This window comes from Manis javanica, chromosome 11, assembly GCF_040802235.1.
Source record: "Manis javanica isolate MJ-LG chromosome 11, MJ_LKY, whole genome shotgun sequence".
NCBI classification, from domain to species: Eukaryota; Metazoa; Chordata; class Mammalia; order Pholidota; family Manidae; genus Manis; species Manis javanica.
In genome coordinates, this window is record NC_133166.1 from 53,269,560 (window position 1) to 53,283,142 (window position 13,583).

At 43.6% G+C, this 13,583-nt stretch overlaps 1 protein-coding gene across 3 annotated transcripts in view; it reads left to right on the plus strand.

Annotated features, from left to right (window-relative positions):
• Window positions 1–10,756: 10,756 nt before the first annotated feature.
• Window positions 10,757–13,583, plus strand: part of KIAA1549L (KIAA1549 like) — a 265,523-nt gene continuing 262,696 nt past the window's right edge. Inside the window, exon 1 of one of the 3 annotated variants that reach the window (XM_037019715.2) lies at window positions 10,757–11,739. In XM_037019715.2, the coding sequence (XP_036875610.2) occupies window positions 11,502–11,739 (238 nt within the window). In that variant the 5' untranslated portion in view covers window positions 10,757–11,501. The remainder of the gene's footprint in view (window positions 11,740–13,583) is intronic. The other 2 variants (XM_037019708.2, XM_073216380.1) reach the window with 2 other exon arrangements.

The following is a 13,583-nucleotide window of genomic DNA, read 5'->3' on the forward strand; positions in this document are numbered from 1 at the left end:
CATATGTCTTTTTCAAACTGGGATCCTGCATTCTTAGGGTAAATTCCCAAGAGTGTAATTCCTGGGTCAAATGGTATTTCTATTTTGAGCTTTTTGAGGAACCTCCATACTGCTTTCCACAATGGTTGAACTAATTTACATTCCCACCAGCAGTGTAGGAGGGTTCCCCTTTCTCCACATTCTCACCAACATTTGTTGTTTGTCTTTTGGATGGTGGCCATCCTAACTGGTGTGAGGTGATATCTCATTGTGGTTTTAATTTGCATTTCCCTGATGATTAGCGATGTGGAGCATCTTTTCATATGCCTATTGCCCATCTGAATTTCTTCTTTGGAGAACTCTGTTCAGCTCCTCTGCCTATTTTTTAATTGGATTATTTGCTTTTTGTTTGTTGAGGTACACGAGCTCTTTGTATATTTTGGATGTCAATCCTTTATCGGATATGTCATTATGAATATATTCTCCCATACTGTAGGATGCCCTTTTGTTCTATTGATGGTGTCCTTTTCTGTACAGAAGTTTTTCAGCTTGATATCGTCCCACTTGCTCATTTTTGCTTTTGTTTCCCTTGCCCAGGGAGACATGTTCATGAAGAAGTCACTCATGTTTATGTCCAAGAGATTTTTGCCTATGTTTTTTTCCAAGAGTTTTATGGTTTCATCACTTACATTCAGGTCTTTGATCCATTTTGAGTTTGGGGTTAGATAATAATCCAGTTTCATTCTCTTGCATGTAGCTGTCCAGTTTTCCCAACACCAGCTGTTGAAGAGGCTGTCATTTTCCCATTGTATATCCATGGCTCCTTTATTGTATATTAATTGACCATATATGCTTAGGTTTATATCTGGGCTCTCTAGTCAGTTCCATTGGTCTATGGGATTGTTCTGGTGCCAGTACCAAATTTTCATGATCACTGTGGCTTTGTAGTAGAGCTTGAAGTCTGGGAGTGTAATCCCCCCACTTTATTCTTCCTTCACAGGATTGCTTTGGCTATTCTTTGTGGTTTCATATGAATTTTAGAATGATTTGCTCTAGTTCGTTGAAGAATGCAGTTGGTATTTTGATAGGGATTGCATTAAATCTGTATATTGCTTTAGGCAGGATGGCCATTTTGACAATATTAATTGTTCCTACCCAAGAGCATGGGATGGATTCCATTTGTTAGTGTCCTCTTGATTTTCTCTTAAAAGTGTCTTGTAGTTTTCAGGGTATAGGTCTTTCTCTTCCTTGGTTAGATTTATTCCTAGGTATTTTATTCTTTTTGACACAATTGTGAATGGAATTGCTTTCCTGATTTCTCTTTGTGCTAGTTCATCATTAGTGTATAGGAAAGCAACAGATTTCTGTGTATTAATTTTGTATCCTGCCACTTCACTGAATTCAGATATTAGTTCAGGTAGTTTTGGAGTGGAATCTTTAGGGTTTTTTTTATGTACAATATCATGTCATCTGCAAATAGTGACACTTTGACTTCTTCCTTGCAATCTGGATGCTCTTTATTTCCTTGTTTTGTCTGCCATGGCTGGGACCTACAGTACTATGGTGAATAACAGTAGGGAGAGTGGGCATCCGTGTTGTGTTCCTGATCTTAGGTGAAAAGCTTTCAGCTTCTTGCTCTTAAGTATGATGTTGGCTGTGGGTTTATCATATATGGCCTTTATTATGTTGAGGTACTTGTCCTCTATACCCATTTTTATCATGAATGGATGTTGAATTTTGTCACATGCTTTTTCAGCATGTGTGGAGATGATCATGTGGTTTTTGTCCTTCGTTTTGTTCATGTGGTGGATGATGTTGATGGATTTTCGAATGTTGTACCATCCTTGCATCCATGAGATGAATCCCATTTTTCATCATGGCATATGATCCTCTTGGTGTATTTTTGAATTTGGTTTGCTCATATTTTGTTGAGAATTTTTGCATCTATATTCATCAGGGATATTGGTCTGTAATTTTTTTGTGTGGGGGGGGTCTTTGCCTGGTTTTGGTATTAGAGTGATGCTGTCTTCATAGAATGAGTTTGGAACTATTCCCTCCTCTTCTATTTTTTTGGAAGTCTTTAAAGAGAATGGATATTATGTCTTCTCAAAATGTCTGATAAAATTCAGTGGTGAATCCATCTGGCCTGGCGATTTTGTTCTTGGGTAGTTTTTTGATTACCGATTCAATTTCGTTGCTGATAATTGGTCTGTTTAGATTTTCTGTTTCTTCCTTGGTCAGTCTTGGAAGGTTTGTTTTTTTTCTAGAAAGTTGTCCATTTCTTCTAGGTTATTAGCTTGTTAGCATATAGATTTTCATAGTATTCTCTAATAACTTTTTATTTCTGTGTTGTCTGTTGTGATTTTTCCTTTCTCATTTCTGATTCTGCTTATGTGTGTAGATTGTCTTTTTCTCTTAATAAGTCTGGCTAGGGGTTTATCTATTTTGTTTATTTTCTCAAAGAACCAGCTCTTGGTTTCATTGATTTTTTCAATAGTTTTTTTCTTCTCAATTTTGTTTATTTCTTCTCTGATTTTTATTATGTCTCTCCTTCTGCTCACTTTGGGCCTCATTTGTTCTTTTTCCAGTTTCAATAATTGTGAATTTAGACTATTCATTTGGGATTGTTCTTCCTTCTTTAAATAGGCCTGGATCGCTATATACTTTCCTTTTAACACTTCCTTCGCTGCGTCCCACAGAAGTTGGGACGTTGTGCTGTGTTGTCATTTATCTCCATATATTGCTTGATCTCTGTTTTAATTTGGTCATTGATCCTTTGATTATTTAGGAGCTTGTTGTTAAGTGTCCATGTGTTTGTGAGCCTTTTTGTTTTCTTTGTACAATTTATTTCTAGTTTTATACCTTTGTGGTCTGAAAAGTTGGTTGGTAGAATTTCAATCTTTTTGAATTTACTGAGGCTCTTTTTATGGCCTAGTATGTGGTCTATTCTGGAAAATATTCCATGTACACTTGAGGAGAATGTGTGTCCTGCTGCTTTTGGGTGTAGAGTTCTGTAGATGTCTGTTAGGTCCATCTGTTCTAGTGTGTTGTTCAGTGCCTCTGTGTTCTTCTTTATTTTCTGTCTGGTGGATCTATCCTCTGGAGTGAGTGGGGTGTTGAAGTCTTCTAAAATGAATGCATTGCATTCTATTGCCTCCTTTAATTGTGTTAGTATTTGTTTCACATATGTAGATGCTCTTGTGTTGGGTGCATAGATATTTATAATGGTTATATCCTCTTGTTGGACTGCCTCCTTTATCTTTATGTAATGTCCTTCTTTATCTCTTGTTAATTTCTTTGTTTTGAAGTCTACTTAATCTGATACAAGTACCACAACACCTGCTTTTTCTCCCTATTGTTTGCATGAAATATCTTTTTCCATCCCGTCAGTTTTAGTCTCTGTATGTCTTTGGGTTTGAGGTGATTCTCTTGTAAGCAGCATATAGGTAGGTCTTGCTTTTTTATCCATTCTATTCCTGTGTGTGTTTTGATTAGTGTATTCAGTCCATTTACATTTAGGGTGATTACCAATAGATATGTACTTACTGCCATTGCAGGCTTTGGATTTGTGGTTACCAAAGTTTCAATGGTAGCTTCTTTACTATATAACCATCTAACTTTAACTCACTTATTATGCTATTATAAACAAAGTCTAATGATTCTTTATTTCTCTCCCTTATTCCTCCTCCTCCACTCTTTATATGTTAGATGTTTTATTCTGTAGTCTTTTGTGTTTCCCTTGACTGCTTTTGTGGATAGCTTATTTTATTCTTTGCCTTTAGTTAGTATTTGGTTGGTGTGCTTTCTTTGCTGTGATTTTATTTTCTCTGGTGACATCTATTTAGCCTTAGGATTGCTTCCATCTAGAGCATTCCCTTTAAAATACCCTGTAGAGGTGTTTTGTTGGAGGCATATTCCCTCAGCTTTTGCTTATCTGGAAATTGTTTAATCCCTCCTTCAAATTTAAATGATAATCTTGCTGGATACAGTATTTTTGGTTCAATGCCCTTCTGTTTCATTGCATTAAATGTATCATGCAATTGTCTTATGGCCTGTAAGGTTTCTGCTTAGAAGTCTGATGATAACCTGTTGGGTTTTCCTTTGTAGTTGATCTTTTTTCTCTCTCTGGCTGCTTTTAATACCCTGTCCTTATGTTTGATATTTGCCATTTTAATTATTATATGTCTTGGTGTTGTCTTCCTTGGGTTCCTTGTGTTGGGAGATCTGTGGGCTTCCCTTGTCTTAGAGACTATTTCATTCCCCGGATTAGGGAAGTTTTCATCAATTATTTCTTTAAAGGCATTTTCTATCCCTTTTCTCTCTCTTCTTCTGGTACCCCTATAATGCAAATATTGTTCCATTTGGATTGGTCACACTGTTTTCTTAGTATTCTTTGATTCCTAGAGATCCTTTCATCTCTGTCTGCCTCAAATTCTCTGTATTATTGTTCTCTGATTTCTATTCCACTAACAGTCTCTTGCACCTCATCCAGTCTGCTCTTAAGGCCTTCTATTGATTGCTTTATTTCTGTTATCTCCCTCTAGACTTCATCCCTTAGCTCTTGCATATTTCTCTGTAGCTCCATCAGCATGGTTGTGACCTTTATTTTGAATTCTTTTTGGGAAGATTGATTATATCTATCTTGCCAGACCCTCTCTCTGGCATTGTTTGAGTGATTTTCAACTGGACCAGATTCTTCTGCCTTTTCATGGCAATAGAAATGATTGCTGGTAAGTGGAGCATGTGTCAGTTGGATGAACAAAGTCCCTTCCTGCTTGCTGATTGCTTTGTCCTTCTTCGCTGCCTGTGCTGGTTATGTTCACCTGCAAGAATGGTGCCCCTTCATGCCTTCCGGACCTTGCGCTAGCTTCCTCTGCTTGTGCTGGGCAGTTGCGCGTAACCAGCAGCCTCTGGGTCTGGCCTGGGTAGCTGCCAACTGGGAGAAGACTGTGTGTCGTTGCTGTGGGCAGGGCTGCTTCCTGGCTGGTCGGCAGCAATGGCGTGTCAGCTGGATTGCTTGCAGTGCCAGCGGGGGCAAATGAATGACAGGCTGCTTATTGCCGTGAGGGGCTTCAGAGCTGCATTGCCACCCAGGGAGTTAGGGTGCCTGAAGTTCCTTAACATTCCAGCCTGATGGGTTGAGTGTGCTGGGACGATTTTGTCCACCTGTTAAACCCTTGTCCCTTTAAGTCTTTTAAAGTGCCCACTTTTCTTTTGTCCCAGGGGAGTCGAATATGGGGACCTGCTCTCCATCTCCATCTTGGATTTTACTTTTCCGTTTCTCTAATATCCAGTACACCATGCAATATGTGTCTGTGCTCCCAGTGAAGATTGCTAGGGCTGGTTACTTAGCAGGCCTGTGCTTCCACTACCTCCCCTTTCTGATTCTTTTTCCTCCCACTAGTGAGCTGGCATGGGGGTAGTGCTTGGGTCCCACCAGATCATGGCTTTGTATCTTACTCTTTTTGTGAGATACTGAGTTCTCCCAGATGTAGATGTAGTCTGGCTGTTGTACTGTATCTTCTGGTCTCTCTTTTAGGAATTGTTGTATTTACTGTATTTTCAGAGTATATATGGTTTTTGGGAGGAGATTTCTGCCACCCTACTCACACCGCCATCTTCCCTTTCTTTCCAGCAACTTCTTACTGTGCCAAAGTCCCTCTTTATTTTATTTATTTATGGTTTTTTATTTTGATGATGGAGGAAAGACTTAGGCTCAATAATTTACTTAACACAAAAAATAGCAATGCCCAAATACAAGGCCCTGTTTGACTTTCAAGCTTGTGGGCTGTCCACTTCACTACATTCTCAAAACCCAGTGCTGGCAAATGTCTGATGACTAGCTGGGGCTGGAGGCAGAGATAGGGGTTGTATACATGTGTAATTACATAAATTTGTTGTAAATTTTATTAATATAAAGAATGTAGCATGCAATTTAGAAATGATAATAAAATGTATAATGTCTTTTATTATTACTTCCATGTAGCCAATAGATTCTCACAATGCTTTCACTGAGTTTTGTCAAACTAGTGTATATAGAGCCAACCTCTGGTTCTAATTCAGCCACAATTTGACAAAATCAGGCTATGAATAAATGCTTGATTGCTATATGATTTAGCAAAGAAGTTACTTACATTATTGATAAACAGAGGTAGTTCTGACTTGAATGTTCATTGTTATTTTCTTTTACATTTAAGACTAAAATGAAACAGCAAAGACATATCTTAGAACTTCATTTGTTCGTCAATGAAATGAGTGAATTCTTTGCTTAATTGATGATAGTTTTCATATATTGGAAGAATATGCCCTCCCTCAGTTGTTCTGTGCTATTTACAATGTACAACTACAGACACAATATACTTTTAATGCACTTAAGCCTAGGAAATCAAAAAAACAATAAACCAAGCGCGGATTTGTAATGTTTCCCAATTTGCATAGTGAAAATGCTTCTACCATAGACAGTTTCAAGCCATCTACATGATGTCACTGAACATAAAATTGGAAAGAGATGTGCACCATTATACACTGGTATAATGTAGCTATATAGTCTATAGCTACAATAGACATAAATAACATCAAGAGCATAGATAACAGTAAAATGTGGTGTGCATGAAATTGCAATATTTCCAGAATCTCTGACCTGGCCTTAGTGCATCTCCATATCAATAGATGTTTCCAAGGGGTAGAGAGAAGTAATCCATCTCCATATTAATAGATGATTACAAGGGTGGGGGGAGCAAGGGCATATCTGGATGGGAGAAGTTTGGTGGGGTCCCTTTTTGCAGCTGGGTCATGGGAGACATGGATGAGCAGAAGTGGACAACTGCTTGTAAGCAATAAATGGATTCTTCCCACTTTATTTCACCCTTTGACTGATTTTGGCTTCAAAGGCTATTTGACCTGGGCTGGAAACATATTTTCCCCCTGGAGTTACATGTAGTAAAATAACTGGAAAGAGGTAAATTTTGAGAACAAGCAGTCCTTAGTTGGACAGCAGTGTGGGACCTTAAAAATGTGCAAGCTGAAACCATGCAAAGTGATCTTAATAATCTCTAAGGAAAATTTTAACTGTTTTAATCACCTTCAATATTTTTTGGTAAAGTATTATAAACTCTGTAACTTGGTTATAAAAGTACATAAAAAATTATGTTAGTATAGATATAGAATACAACTTAAGACATTAGAAACATTGAGAATTAAAGTTTTATTTCTTTGTAAAAATCTTAAGTTGTTAAGCAGCGCTTTCATTCTTATAACTTAGAATGCATCTTTTCTATACTGTGGTGAATTGTCAAACTTTCTAATTATGGATCAGTGTCAAACGTTTTATCCTTTGTGCTGCAAATGTGAAATATCTCAGAGTTACTCTGGTGTGAATTTTTTCACCAGCATCACTTCCTCTCTGGGATATCTTCATTCTTTTTGTCATGACCACTTTGCTCATTTGTGTTAATGAGTTTGCCTTCACTGAGTTCCTTTGGCTGTGTATGTACAGTCCCTCACATAGCAGTGTGCCAGAATTCCTACAGTTAGCTTTTTCTTCTATGACTTCATTTACATATGATTCAAATTTGACTTCTAGCATTACCAGTTTTCATTTCTTTGCCACACTTCTCATATTTGTTGGCAGATTCCGTCTTTCCATTATCCATTTCTGTAAAATGCCACATGAGTTTATCACTGGAAGACAAGAAGGTAACACAACTACATGCTCTGTTGTGTGAGCTGATTAACAGATGAACAGTGACCAATCACCAAGTCTTCGAAGGAAGTGATGTGATCGGTCACTGATCATGAAGCATACCACTTACATGGTGATGTTTGGACTGAAAGAACTAACAGTGGAGTTTGTACCTTTTGCAGTCACTCATAGCAAATCCATGCCATAGTGTAGAAACTCATAACATAGGAAGTCCCAAAGCCCTAGTTATGATAGACTAAAATTAACAAAAGGGAATATGGTTTAAGAGGGCTGCAATTGTTATATAACGTATAATAAGACTGAACACTCAGTGTGTGTCAAGTGTACTTCTAAATGCTTGACAGGTATCAACTCAATCCTTACAACAACCCAGTGAGGTAGGTCCTTTTATCATTTCTAGTGTTACACATGAGCTATACAGAGAATCTGGGATTTGCCCAGAGATAAACAGCTAGTAAATGGTAGAACCTGAATTTAAATCTAAGTAGTCAAGTTTCAGAGTCTGTACATGACTCATCATCTCATCAAGCTTCCTGCTCCATTGGAAAACAATTCTGGAGTTGTTCCTATTGGACAAGGCGAAGGTACTAACTCAGCCTCTCCACATCTGCCTCACACTTAGGGCTCCTCTCTCCGCAGCATCTCCCCAAAGTCCCCTCTGTTGCACCCCTCACCAGATACTTTACCCTTCCTCACAAAATGATGCAAACTTGCATGCCTTTCGATTTTGCCATTTGCTGTGCTCAGCAAACCCCGACTTTAGATGTTACCTTTTCTCACCTTCCTTGTTCAATTAGAAGTAGTGCCCCTCACTGACTTTCCCACGACGAGGATGGGCCTGGGCGGATGAGGGCCCTCTGTGCCTGCCCCTGCTTCCTCGGCCTTCCCGCATCTCTCAAGTTAACTCTGCCTGTGTCTGCCCCTCTCTCTAGACTGTGAGCTTGAGGACAGGGATCGTGTCTGCTCTTGAGACCGGTCTCAGAAGGGAGAAAAATTCAATGAAACACAAGTCTAATAACCAAAACCACTGAAAAGTAATCTGTATCTTGTCTAAGTGTGGCAAATAGTGTTGAAGGGAAAATCCCATTTACAACAGACCTTCTTGTACATGAATTTGCTCTCTCTCCGCCCCATGGCAGTTGCCGGGCAAATCTCATTCCACACTCTATAAATGCTCACGGAGGACCCAGCCTTGGTCAGGTGTAGCCTCTCATGTCACAGAGCCTCTCCCTTTTGGCTTTCCTCTGAGGCCAACAGCATCTGCCCCTTCCGGTATGAATCCAGCCAGCCCCTCCTGCTTCCTCGGTTTCAGTCTCACTTCACCATCCTATCAACACCACAATGTGCAGAAGGGCTGGGGGCAGGGGAACAGTGGGGGGAAGCTATGACTACCCAAAGCTGTATGTTATCCCTCACCACACCGCCTTTGTGTCCTCAGAGCCTGGCACATGGCTGGTGCTTTTGAGAGTGACTTTCCTTCCCTTCGCCCTCCCTCTCCCTTTGGGAAAAAGCCCAAATGCGCCCAAAGCCTTCCACAAGTTGGTTCCAAAATTTCTTCCCCTCTCTGCCTCCCATGTCTCCCTAACAGAGTTCTTGGCTTCAAACAAGCAGCCCCAGGGCTCCAAGCATGCATTTTCCTGCCTCCCTGCCCACCTTTGCTCAGCTCTCTTCTCTCTCCATGCTCCTGCTCCCCAGCACCTAAACTGCCCCCAACCTTCCTTTCTTCGTCTGACTTTGCCTGGACAGCCTGTGCCCATCACCCTCGGCTCCCTGTTCCTGGGATCACTACTTGCTGCCAGGGCACTTCCTCCTGTCTTGCAATGTTGTCTGCATCACAGCCACGGACTGGCTTTCTTATTAGTGTCTTAAACTGATGTTTTGAATAGTTTTATTGTCTTAACTAGACAGCAAGTTTCTTAAAAACAGCAGAACTAATTTAATTGAACAGCAAGCATAAAGAGTAAGAATAACCCCAATAAGGCAGTACTCTATTTCTTAAATGCAGTAAAAGAAACCTCTGACTCTTTAGAATATGTGAAAAAAAACGTGTGTCTTAGGTGAAATATGGTGCTATTTCTATCCCACGGACACACAATAAGTGAGATTTAACACTTCTCTGTACCCACTGGCTGGCTTGCTGCGCCTTGAGCACACGGGACAGTCTCACCTCGGTGTTTCTGCCCCTGCTCTCTCCTTTATCTGAAAGCTTTTCCTGGGAGGCTTATACCCGCAGTTCCTTCAGGTATTTGCTCAGATGTCACCTTCTTGATGAGAACTTCCTTCACCATATTTAACATTGCAATGCTGCCTCCCCGTTTTTCCTGTTTCACACTGATTTTTCTCCCTAGCGTTTGTCTCTGGCTGACGCATTACCTACTATCTGTTTGTTGCTAGTATACCTCCAGCAGAATATCAGCTCCAGCAGGGCAGGCTTTTTATTATGGCCGTGTCCCTAGTGTCTAGAACAGTGCCTGACTCATGAAGGGCAGTTGGTGAATATTGTTGAATGAGTAGAGTTCCAGCTTCATCACGTCAGGGGCAGGAGTTTTGCTCGTCTCTTATATCCCCGGCACTAATGCAAGCAGTGGGCCCTCAGTAAGTATGTACTGAGGGGTGTATGAAGCTCCCATGAAACAGGCAACCTGCTCGGCAAGGGGAGGAGCGAGGAGGCCAGTTCAGCGGGTGGTGGTGGTGGTGGTGGGGTTGTCCCACTGAGAGCGGCTGCCTAATTCTCCTATTTGCAGGAAAGGACTTCCATGAGAAGACCTTCCCCTGGTCTTTCTAAAGGGCCGTGCACTGCTTTGCACATAGTGTGGCTGCAATAAATATTTATAATGTGTTTCAGTCCACGTGTTTCTGCAAGGAGGCCAAGGTGGCTTCAGGTCCTCAGAGGGTAAATCCGGCCTGCAGGTGTCTGTCTGCTGGTCCCTCACAGAAGTAGTGAACAAACAGCACAAAGCGAGCCCGCCCACAGCAAAGGGCTTTCCAAAATACAGGCTGAAGAGCTTTCTGGCCTCTTCAGCACGTTGACCACGACCATATACCCCCCATTTTGGGGCCCGGACCATCTCTCCTGCGGATCTCTCCTCTACCAGATGGGGGACTGGTGGGGGAAGGAAGCGCCCGCTCCCCCGACCCCCAACCCATCTGGACCTCCGCGGCGCGGGAAGGCCGCGAGGGTCCCCTCCCGGGAGCGCGGGAGCGGGGGGCGCGCGGTGCCTTCGCGCGGGGATGCGCGCGCGCGCTGCCTCGCCTCCTTCGCCCGCTCGGGCGGCTACGTGCGTTCTTTGTCAATGAGGCGCCGCTCTGAGCTGCAGTAACGCTCTCGGTCCGGGAGCCGGAGCCGAGCCGGACCCCGAGCCCCAGCGAGAGGGCGAGGAGAGCGGGGCGGAGAGGCAGCGGCCAGCGGCGGGAGGGAGGGTCCCGAGCGCGCCCCGCGGCCTCCAGCCCTCGCTCCCGGAGCCTCGCCCCCTCGGTTGCAGGAGCGGGCCCGGGGTGGGAGCCCGGGCGGCGCCCGTCCACCCTCGCTGCCCGGGCGCGCCGGCGCGCGGCGGCAGGCAGCGTGGGAACCCCGGGCCGCAGCCGCCGCGGCTCCATGCGGCCCCGGCCCCTGCACGGGTGAGGCTGCCGCTCCCGGAGTGAACCCCGGAGTTCGCCCCGGGCTCGGCAGGACGAGCGAGCGAGTCGCGTCGCCCGGCGCCCCCGCCCTCCGGCGCCCGCGCCGTGGCCAGAGATGCCCGGTGAGGACCGGGGCGCCGAAAGCTGGGCTCCCCGGCGCGGTGCGGAGCGAGGCAGCGGCCTAGATGTGTGAAGCGTCCCCATGGCTCCGCAGGAGGCGAAGCCCCAGGGCCTGGGGGAAGCTGGGCTGGCGGCGCAGGGGCGCAGGGGCTGGCCCGGGGCGCGCGGGCCGGGCCTGGCCGGCAGGGGCGTGAGGCGCTCCGGGCCGGCGCCGGGTCTCCGGGCCGCGGCGTCCCAGGATGCGCCCCCGCCGCCGCCGCCGCTGCTGCTGGGACTCCTGCTGCTGGCGGCCCTCCCCGAGCACTGCCTGGCTGAGCAGGGTAAGCACTTGGAGGCTGCTTTGCGCCGGTGAAGGTTTCTGGAGGAGCGGGGCCGCGTGCTGGGGCCAGCACCTGACGGGGTGGTAGTGGATGGAGGCGACTTTGCAGCACCGGTGCTGGGATATTCTCTGCTCTTTGCTGCTGCAAGAGCAGGCGAACTATCAGAAATCTGTCTCCCGGGAAGGTACCGTTGGGCGGGGAAGTAGAAAAGGTCCATTCGCTTCTTCTTTCTGGACAAGTTGCAGATCCTTCCTAAGTGGTCCCGCAGGCACGCGTCATTTATTTAAAGACACGGCGTGTTTAGGACACCTTAAAACGAATGTGTTTTAGTAGGACACATTTCAGGGTGGGGCGTCCACTATATTTTGGACTTCCTGTTGAGTGTCCACTTTGTTTTAACTGCATGAAATTGACAGAGAGTTTTAGGCAATTCCTATGTCGGTTTCCCATATAACGTTTCCCTCTCTGTGCTGACAGGAGACCCCTTTTCTTTTGGGATAGAGGTACCTAAATAATTGCTTGCGTCCTAAAAAGGGATCCAGGCACTGATCAACTATATAATCCACTGTTTGCAGGAGGTTAGTTAAAAATAATCACTCTTGGCTCTTAGACCCCCAAGAATCTTCAGGAAGTTGATTTCTGTAATTCCTTGGATAATTTTAGAGAAATCTGTTGTGACTATTTGGGTATTTGGGTGTGAGGATTATTCTGCTAATGTGCTTCAAAACTTACTGTGCAGTTGTCTTTGAAATAAGAATGATTACTATGGCACTTGCAAAGGGCAGGCTTTTGTTTGTGATGAAATTCTGGGCTTTTGGTACATTTCATTTATCAAGACATAACAGCTCTCACTTCAGTTAATGTGATCCTGTATTTTTGTGTTTTTTGGCAAGGACTCATGAGGACTGCTTTTTTCCCAGTGTATCCCTTTCCCCCAAATTTGATTAATTATGAAGGTGCTCAAACTGTTAGATAAGAGGGTTTCAGGTTAAAAATATTTCCTATCCTCAACAACTTAATTTAAAGCTCATTTTCCTTTGATTCACTTAAAGGGTCACTGACAGGAGGCATCTATATGTGCAAGTTACTGTCCAGGATTTTCTACTCTGATGATAGTGGTTAACAAGTTTGGTAATCTTTGTATGTGTGCCTGAGACCTGAGAAAAGCCGCTGAAGAATCTTAGCCCCCAGTTTTAATGCCTGTAGCAGTTTTCAGTGATACGTATTTGGTATAGTGGCTGAAAGCTAAGTCCGGAGTCAGACATATGTACATTAGTATTCACTGGATCAGGAACATGCTTTGAGTTTTTAAACTGAATCACATTTAAAATTAATCAGTTCCTTGATAATTTTGTAAACTGTTTTATGAGATGTTAACTTGTGGATGTTGTTTGAGTACAGATACCAAAACCTATTCAACCATCAGTGGTTTGTGAAGTTTGGATTTTGTGTATTGTTCTGTTCAGCCTATGGTCAGATGATTTCCTCTGATTAGCTTTGAATACCTGTTGCCCCTTCTGACCTTTGTGTGTAGATCCTTCTGAACCTGTGTGACTTTACTTGGCTCTTCATTCAGACTGCCAGAGCCTAGTGGACTTTTGATCTGTATCTTTTGGCTTTAGCCCTGGTGTCCTGTTTCCTTTTTCTCTCAGTGTGGGGATCACGAGGCTTGCTAGGAAAGATGCTTTGATTAAAATGATGGTAAAAATCATTTAAGTTGATGTTGTTCCCCAAAGTCCTCTTTCCTTTCCCCTCTTGTTGGAATGACTGGTTGCTTCCTCTGTGTGTTTAGGGTGCCCTTTCTTCTGTCATTCTTGATGACCAGTTTCCTGTGGTCCAGCTCA